At 36.7% G+C, this 9,535-nt stretch overlaps 2 protein-coding genes across 10 annotated transcripts in view; one reads left to right on the forward strand and one right to left on the reverse strand.

Moving 5' to 3' along the window:
• Positions 1 to 4,207, forward strand: part of LOC133646902 (pleckstrin homology domain-containing family A member 7-like) — a 264,138-nt gene extending 259,931 nt beyond the window's left edge. For 7 of the 9 annotated variants that reach the window (XM_062042809.1, XM_062042812.1, XM_062042810.1 and 4 more), the window contains 2 exons: positions 3,550 to 3,680; positions 3,786 to 4,207. In XM_062042809.1, coding sequence (XP_061898793.1) covers positions 3,550 to 3,680; positions 3,786 to 3,826 — 172 coding nt within the window. In that variant the 3' untranslated portion in view covers positions 3,827 to 4,207. The remainder of the gene's footprint in view (positions 1 to 3,549; positions 3,681 to 3,785) is intronic. The other 2 variants (XM_062042811.1, XM_062042816.1) reach the window with 1 other exon arrangement.
• On the reverse strand, positions 4,182 to 9,283 carry lg03h11orf58 (linkage group 03 C11orf58 homolog). The gene is made up of 5 exons (XM_062042820.1): positions 9,106 to 9,283; positions 8,703 to 8,786; positions 5,141 to 5,201; positions 4,941 to 5,050; positions 4,182 to 4,516 (listed from the first exon to the last, which is right to left on the reverse strand). Exons 1-5 carry the CDS (start codon positions 9,157 to 9,159, stop codon positions 4,301 to 4,303), a joined length of 525 nt encoding a protein of 174 aa, XP_061898804.1. The 5' UTR covers positions 9,160 to 9,283; the 3' UTR covers positions 4,182 to 4,300.
• Between the last annotated feature and the right edge of the window lie 252 nt (positions 9,284 to 9,535).

The raw sequence follows: 9,535 nt of genomic DNA on the forward strand, positions 1-9,535 counted from the left end.
CAAACGTGCACACAATTGCAGTGTCACATTTCAACTTGTCCGAAAAGGAGTCTGAAGAATTTCATTTGAAACCGTTTGTTTTTAGTGATTACTAACACAATTGTTCACTTCCTGTTCTGTAACACACACAACCAACTAAGTTCATCAATATTATGACTTTTCATGCGGAACAAATGGGCGGTTTGTGATTTATTTTAAAGGCCTACTGAAAGCCACTACTACCGACCACGCAGTCTGATAGTTTATATATCAATGATGAAATCTTAACATTGCAACACATGCCAATACGGCCGGGTTAACTTATAAAGTGACATTTAAAATTTCCCGGGAAATATCCGGCTGAAACGTCGCGGTATGATGACGTATGCGCGTGACGAAGTCAGTTTAACGGAAGTTATGGTACCCCGTAGAATCCTATACAAAAAGCTCTGTTTTCATTTCATAATTCCACAGTATTCTGGACATCTTTTGCAATTTGTTTAATGAACAATGAAGGCTGCAAAGAAGACAGTTGTAGGTGGGATCGGTGTATTAGCAGCGGACTACAGCAACACAACCAGGAGGACTTTGTTGGAGAGCAGACGCGCTAGCCGCCGACCTCACCTTGACTTCCTACGTCTCCGGGCCGCCAAACGCATCGGGTGAAGTCCTTCGTCCTTCCGCCGATCGCTGGAACGCAGGTGAGCACGGGTGTTGATGAGCAGATGAGGGCTGGCTGGCGTAGGTGGAGAGCTATTGTTTTTAGCATAGCTCTGTGCGGTCCGGTTGCTAAGTTAGCTTCAATGGCGTCGTTAGCACAATGGCGTCGTTAGCACAGCATTGTTAACCTTCGCCAGCCTGGAAAGCATTAACCGTGTATTTACATGTCCACGGTTTAATAGTATTGTTGATTTTCTATCTATCCTTCCAGTCAGGGGTTTATTTTTTTTGTTTCTATATGCAGTTAAAGCACGATGCTATCACGTTAGCTCGTAGCTAAAGCATTTCACCGATGTATTGTCGTGGAGATAAAAGGCACTGAATGTCCATTTCGCGTTCTCGACTCTCATTTTCAAGAGGATATAGTATCCGAGGTGGTTTAAAATACAAATCCGTGATCCACAATAGAAAAAGGAGAAAGTGTGGAATCCAATGAGTCAGCTTGTACCTAAGTTACGGTCAGAGCGAAAAAAAATATGTATTTCACTGCATTCTAGTCCGTCACTCTAACGTTCCTCGTCCACGAATCTTTCATCCTCGCTCAAATTAATGGGGTAATCGTCCGAATCGCTCTAGCTGCGTTGAAAACAATAGGAAAATATGAGGGAGTGAACAACTGACAACGTCACGCTACTTCCGGTAGGGGCAAGTTTTTTTTTTATCAGAGACCAAAAGTTGCAAACTTTATCGACGTTGTTCTATACTAAATCCTTTCAGCAAAAATATGGCAATATCGCAAAATGATCAAGTATGACACATAGAATGGATCTGCTATTCCCGTTTAAATAAAAACAATTCATTTCAGTAGGCCTTTTAAGGTTTGAAATTATTTGTTTTTACATTTAATTGACAATTTATGACCACAAAATAATAAACAGTACATAATAACGTCTTTGTAACGTTTTATTTGAATAATACAATAAGTGATACAATTATATGAATACATGTAGTAAGAACAATTAAAAAGTCCTATTTTACACCTTACATTACATTTCAAATACAAAAAAAGTGACTTTTTAATGCTAAAAATAAGCTTTAATCCTATAATTGCATGTAAATAATTTGTATTTAAATTGTAATAATAATAAACTTTTTTTTGTCCTAAATAAGTTTTTTCCCCCCCTTCTACTGATATATTCTACACACTTTATTATTCGATGTGTAATTTTTTATATATATTTCATAATTACAATGTGTATGTTATATTTACGCAGTATTTATATTCATAAAATATGTAGTGTATGTCCAGACTTGTTATGAATGCATTGAATAAATGTATTGGGAACAATTATAACGTAATATTTTACACCTTCCAAATTACAAAAAAGTGACATTTTAATGCAAACAAAATAAGCTTTTAATAATTATTTAAATGTATGCTAAAAAATTGTATTTTAAATAATACATGTATTAATAATTACATTAAACTTTTGTGCTTTTTTTATTTTTTATTTATTTTTTATAGCTTATTAAATAATTTTTCTCCAACGGCCATGTATTGAAAAACAGTTAAAATTGTAATTTATTATAATATACTACACCACAAATTTCAAATAACTTCTTAATTTTTTATTCCATTTGTAAAATTTTTAATATATTAGTTACAGTTTTTATGGCATATTTACACGGTATATATAATTATTTAAATGTATGCTAAAAAATAGTTTTTAAATAATTTTTTTTTATTAATAATGACATTAAACTTTTGTGCTTTTTTTATATTTTATTTATGTACTTATTTTTTATAGCTTATTAAATAATTTATCTCCAATGGCCAAGTACTGAAAAAGTATTACCTTTTTGTATTCTATCTATTTTTCTACACCTAAATGTTTTGATTTTAAATGTTTACTTCATTTTCTATTCAATGTGAATATTAAATTAAATATATATAATATATATAATTCATTATTTATACATGCATGTATTGTATGTCCCGACATGGTATATGAATTCATCAAACACATGTTGTAAGAACAATTAAATCGTCATATTAATTACATAAATGTAACTTTTTAATGCAGAAAAAATAACCGTTTGATATAAGGACAGGGTATTGGATGTCAATTATTTGTATTTAATAACTTTATTAATAATTACATTTCTAAATGAATTTTTCCAAGAAATATAGCATATTAAAGCATTTTCTTCAATGGCCATGTACTAAAAAAAAGTTAACATTTAAATGTATTCTAATATTCTACACCAACAATTTAAAATTGTGAATAATTTCTCAATTATTTGATGTGCATATTTTTATATATTAAATCAAAATTCCAGTTTGAAAAGAACATTACATTTTTAATTGTAATATTCTACACCAAATATTTTTACATTTTAAAATTCCTTAGTTTATTATTATATATTAATTCATAACTGTTATATTTATATATGTGTTGTATGTCCAGACTTTTTTCCATTTATTTCATGGAATAAATGTAGTTAGAACAATTAAAATGTACACCGTACATTATATTACATTACAAAAAAGTGACTTTTTTAATGCAGATTAAAATGTATAATCCTTTAATTGTATGCTAATTATTTGTATTTAAATAATTGATTATGCATTAATAATTAAATTAATCTTTTGTGCCGTTTTTTAAAATATATTTTTCCAAGAAATATCGCCAATTAAAGCATTTTCCTCCTAAAAAGTAACATTTTTTATTTATCCTCCCCCAATGTTTTTGATTTTAAATAATATATTGTGTATATTTTCATATTTTAATTCCAGTTGGTACGTTATATTGACACAGCATTTATATTTACATGTATTGTATATAGAATATTGACCCTCTGTCAGTGACATTTCATTTGATTGATTTTGGTGATATTTCCCGCGCGCAGTGTTCAGAACCTGCAGTCGGCACCTTTGGACCTGACTGAGCTGGACTCGGTTCTGCGGCAGCAGGAGAGGATCATGAACGCATCACGGGCGCTGGCTTCTGAGGCGTCGCAAAAGAGCAAACTGGTGGCGGGTAAGTGTTGACTTTTATTCTGACGACAACGTCTGGCACATGAATGGCTCTAACGATAAAGTATGATCATGAAATCCAACTTAATAAAAATGTTTTTCTCCTCAGCTCAAGCTGCTGCTGCTGCTGTCAGCGACACTGCCACCTAGTCGATACTGTAAAAGACATTTCTTGTATTGCAGTAATTTGTATGTTTTTTTTTAACCAAATGCCAACTAAAAAGTTGTAAACCATAAAAGCCATTAGTGCTGAAAGGAAAATTATTATTTCACTTCCTAAAATATTCATTGTTCTTATGGGTTTAAATGCCAACATGTAACGTGTGAAAGTCACTTTTTAACACGCTGGAGAACAATTTTTTGTTGCTTTCAGGCTTTTATGAAATTGTTAATCAGCCTGTAGCGCCCCCAAGTGGTCACAGCCTGTCTTTGCTACTGAGATGACGAATCAAGGAAATGAGTACTGTCACTTTACGAAAGAAACACAAAAGTAATAAAAAAAATATTGTGCAAAAACACTTTTTGTGTGGACTTTTTATTAAGTTTTTACCATTAAAAAAAATTGTCACCGTTGTAATTCAGGCGAAGGAAATGAGTAATGCCAGGTAAACGTTTTCCTCGTCCCTACGATGATTTCACAAAGGACATTTTGGGTGTTTCTTTGCGTTCTGGGACGCTTTTGTCCTTTTTTGTCGCGCTTTCTTTTGGCTTCGAATCACAAACCTCGTCTTCCGAGTCGCTGCCTTCGCTGCTGGGGGACGTCTCGGGCTTTGGCGACGTCTCGGGCTTCGCCTTTGCCTCGTTCTGACCGTCTGCTGGCTGCACCTCAGACGACTCGGGCTGCAAACGAGAGAAAGACGACGACGTTACATTTATGTTGCAACTTAACACACTTGCAGGAAGTTGATTCAGTTGTTTAACAAACTTCAATTTCAAATGGTTACTTTCTGACTTTCAGAAACACTAACAAAGTCAGGGATATAAATTATCTGCTTTTTCCCCACAAAATTAATAAACAACTGAATGAACATCCTCCAAGTCGGCTGATTGCACCATTTTTGCCAGGAACAACTGAATGAACATCCTCCAAGTCGGCTGATTGCACCATTTTTGCCAGGAGTTGTAGAAATAGCTTCAAGCCCTTTGATGTCATCAAGCTAGCATGTGTCAAGTACCAGGTGTACGACTATAGAAGTAGCTGAAAAGGTTAGCATGCTAGCATTCCCATCAAAAATGTGGTGCTGTCACAGCAGAGTGGCCTCACCTCGCTGAATCCCAGTCCACAGTGTCTGCGGTTGCGTCCCGACAGCTTGTCGTCCAACCCCTGCTGGTACTGTATCTCCAGCTGCTGGTTCATCTTCTTGTCTTCATTGCCTGCACAGCACGCAACAACACCCACACACATAAACAACTAACTCATTAAATCAAAGTGGTTATTTTTCCTTTCATCAATATTTTGCTTACCGCTGCGAAATAGTGAAGTGGACTTGTGGTCGCCAATAACCAAACGTCCAGTGTGTTCTTTCTATGCAGGAGACAAAAGATTTTAACCTTTGATATTAACAAAAAACAAACATATATATATATATATATATATATATATATATATATATATATATATATATATATATATATATATATATATATATTCACCTTTTTAATCAGGCTTTTTTTTGATCATGTTAAACTCAAGTTTTTTTAAATTTTATTTTGTAATTTTCTTTAATTTTCTATTTTATTTATTGCTGTTATTACTAACATCTCTCAAATGTTACGTTTTTATTACAGATGTCCGATAATGGCTTTTTTGCCGATATCCGATATTGTCCAACTCTTAATTACCGATACCAACCAATACCGATTTATACAGTCGTGGAATTAACACATTATTATGCCTAATTTTGTTGTGATGCCCCGCTGGATGCATTAAACAATGTAACAAGGTTTTCCAAAATAAATCAACTCAAGTTATGGAAAAAAATGCCAACATTGCACTGCCATATTTATTATTGAAGTCACAAAGTGCATTATATTTTTCAACATGCCTCAAAACAGCAGCTTGGAATTTGGGACATGCTCTCCCTGAGAGAGCATGAGGAGGTTAAGGTGAGCGGGGTTGGGGGGGCGGGGTTTGGGGTGGCGGGGGGTGTATATTGTAGCGTCCCGGAAGAGTTAGTGCTGCAAGGGCTTCTGGGTATTTGTTATGTTGTGTTACGGTGCGGATGTTCTCCCGAAACGTGTTTGCCATTCTTGTTTGGTGTGGGTTCACAGTGTGGCGCTTATTTGTAACAGTGTTAAAGTTGTTTATACGGTCACCCTCAGTGTGACCTGTATGGCTGTTGACCAAGTATGCGTTGCATTCACTTGTGTGTGTGAAAAGCCGTAGATGTTATGTGATTGGGCCGGCACGCAAAGGCAGTGCCTTTAAGGTTTATTGGCGCTCTGTACTTCTCTCTACTTCCGTGTACGCAGCGGCGTTTTAAAAAGTCATAAATTTTACTTTTTGAAACCGATACTGATAATTTTGAAACAGATACCGATAATTTCCGATATTACATTTTAAAGCATTTATCGGCCTATAATATCGGCAGTCCAATATTAGCGGACATCCCTAGTTTTTATTCATTTATTCGTGTAGTATTTGTTTTATTTTTACATATATTTTAAAATGTCATATACTATTTTTAGGTAGTGTTCTTAGAAGTATGGTAAATTCTTCTACGTTAGCAGGCTAATGTTTCACGCTAGCATTTTAGCTTTTTTTGTTTGTTTGAACCTAAAATTCAGGGCTTTTTATACCTGGTGCTATCTCTGAAGCATGCTAACATTAGCATGCTAAAGTTTTAAGCTAACATTGCTAGTAATTTTAATTTTTTAATCCTAAAAATGATGATGCCATTTTAGAAGAACACTAACTTTTCCATCATCATCTTCATCATGCTAATGTTAGCACGGGCATATTTTATGCTAGCATTTTTTTCCCGTTCGAACCTAAAAATCATGGGTTTTGAAACTTGCCGCAACCTTAGAAGCATGCTAACGTTTTGTAGACGCCTCAAAGGTGGCATCTTTCCTCAATCCTACAATAAGTTTTCTATGTTATCATGCTAATGTTACCATTTTAGGTAATTCTATTAGTTTAAACCTAAAATTCATGACTTTTGATATTTGGCATCATCTTAGAAGCATTCTATTTCTATGTTACCATTCAAGCATTAGCATATGAACATTTTATGCTAGCATTTTAGCTGGTTTTATTTGTTTAAAACATAAATACTATGGCTTTAGATACCTGTTGCCTTCCCAGAAGAATGCTACCCTTTCCTATGTCATCATGCTTATGTTAGCGCACTAGCATTTTATGCTAGTTTTTTTAACTTCAATCTACCACAGGCCAGTGGTTCGCAGCACAGATAGCAGGCCAATCAAAATTTCCGCGAGAATTTTCTAGTTTTAGTTATTGTCCAGTATGGACGCCTCAAAGGTGGCATCTTTCCTCAATCCTCAGTGCTATATTTTGTTTTTGTCAATAGTGCTGCACAAGCAGCACTATTGACAATAAGGCACCTGCTGATTGGGCTGGGCATTGCCTTGGTGTATAGTCAAATTCGTAAGACGATGGCAGCCACTCAAGGGGCCCAAAGGCTGTTGTTTGTCGCAATGGAAGGTTTGGGCCGGGCTGTGGGATCACAGACTGGGGCGATTTCTGAACTGAATCGCAAGATGGATCACATTATGGAAAAGCTGGTTGAAAGGGAAAAAATGGATATGAGAGCCAGCACGGACGAATAGAACAGACAAGCCATTGTAATGTCTGCTCGCGGAAAAACAAAAATCCTAATCTACGATTTGACTCCCTCGAATGGCCTTGACGCTGCAACAACAGGAGCAGGCTGTTCTGAAAACATCCCCAGAGGACACCTCAACGATGGACGCTTTTGACCTCCCTCCCTCCTCAACGACACCTGGAGTCGAACTTTTGCTTGCATGCAGAACGGCCCCAGGCCTATGGACACTACATCAACACACCCAAGACAATGGGCATATACACACACACACACACACACACACACACACCGCCTTCCCCCACCCCACGACTTCACCACCGCTTACCGCTTGATTCCCCTTCGGGGTAATGGACGGCTGGCAGCGCTTCATAGCAGCAGTCGACCTCCAGGGCCCAACTCCCCCCCCTCTGTTGCGAGTTGTTGTGATTAAATGTAAAATGTTTGTGTGCATGGCATGGAGGTTTTTTCCCACTCCAGACTAGGCCCCCTTAGGAGCCCAGTCTAGATTGTATTTTTTTTTATACTCATCTTCTTCCCCAGCGTTTTACTTTTTTCCCACCTTTTACGGGGCGCCTCATGGCGACCCATCAGCATTCCTGTTCTGTAACCCTGTACACTGTTTGTTTGTCTAATCTTGAATGGGTTTGTGATGAAAACATAGTTTCATTGTACTTGTTGCAATGACAATAAAGACCTATCCTATTCTATCCATTTTTATCCTCTTTCCTTTTTTTTTGGTGTAAAGCACTTAATTTTACCACTTGCCTGTGTATGAAAAGTGCTATATGATTAATGTTTGATTGATTAAAATAGTTACTACAAAATTCTGGTTTCCCTCCTTGCCATTAGTGGCCCGTTGGTGCCTTTTTATTAGCCGTTTGTCTCTTCTCCAAAAAAAAAGCAAGTCATAACAATCTTCTTCTGATCTTACTGGATACTTTTAGAGGCTAGCATGAACGCACGCATTACTTATCAACAAGCAGCAGGTTCTGCTGACGGCAGTGTGCCAGAGAAAAGAAAAGCAGTTGTATACAATATGTGCACGGAATTACAATGCCAACATGAAACCCGTGTGTGAAAGTAAACAAACTGAAAAAGATACTAGTATTGACCCAATACTGCGATGACACTTTTTTTTGTCGATATTTAGATGTGGATATTGACAAGTATTGACCCGATACTGATGCTACACTTGGTGTCGATACTGTCACTGTTTATAAGAGCGACTTGAGGCCCACCTTGGAGGCTCCCATCAGCCGTAGAAACTTCTGCCTCCTCTCGTCACTTCCCAGGTCAGCTGAGGCCCACTGGGTGGACTCCTCCTGCAGGTGCAAACACACTTTTTTAAAGCTCTCACCCACCAACGGACATCTTTGTTCACACGGTGACGTCACACATAACACATCCAGGTTTCTACATCTTATGAATAAAATAAGACCGACGACACATACAAAATGCACGACTTCGTCTAAATTTGAAGTTTAATAGTTAATCTGCATTTTTTATTTGCTCGTTTTGTCTTAAATGTGGCGTAATTAGACCAAACCGATTGAATTAGCCAACAAGCTAACACGAAGCTAACTAGCTTTTAACCTCCCCTTCTGTTTGCTGATTGACGAGGACGTCTATCATTTCACTCACTTCACTTGGAGACGCCGCTCGTTTGGTTCCGTGTTTTCTGTCCGGCGAACTCATTTTTTCACAGCTTTAACTCTTTAATTTGTACATAAATAATAATAGCAATGTTGCCATATATTAGCAATGAGCGTTTAATCACTTCCGGTTCATATTCTTCTTCTACGCCGGCACTGCCGGGCTTTGATGAGTGAGCTGCTGCCGCCTGTGGTTGGATTGTGTCATCACACACTTTGCAACGGTAAACTCTGGTCAAAGAGACCTCACATTAATATGAAAACACGAAACGCATTTACGGCCTTATATTATTGTAAAAATTATAAACGTGTTTCTCAATGATATTTGTTGTTAAAATTGAGCACAAGGCGGTCACCATTACAGCAGTTTAGTATAGACTGACCACCAGGGGGCAGTCAATTATTTGTAATAAAAAAAG

Source organism: Entelurus aequoreus, linkage group LG03 (genome assembly GCF_033978785.1).
Source record: "Entelurus aequoreus isolate RoL-2023_Sb linkage group LG03, RoL_Eaeq_v1.1, whole genome shotgun sequence".
NCBI classification, from domain to species: Eukaryota; Metazoa; Chordata; class Actinopteri; order Syngnathiformes; family Syngnathidae; genus Entelurus; species Entelurus aequoreus.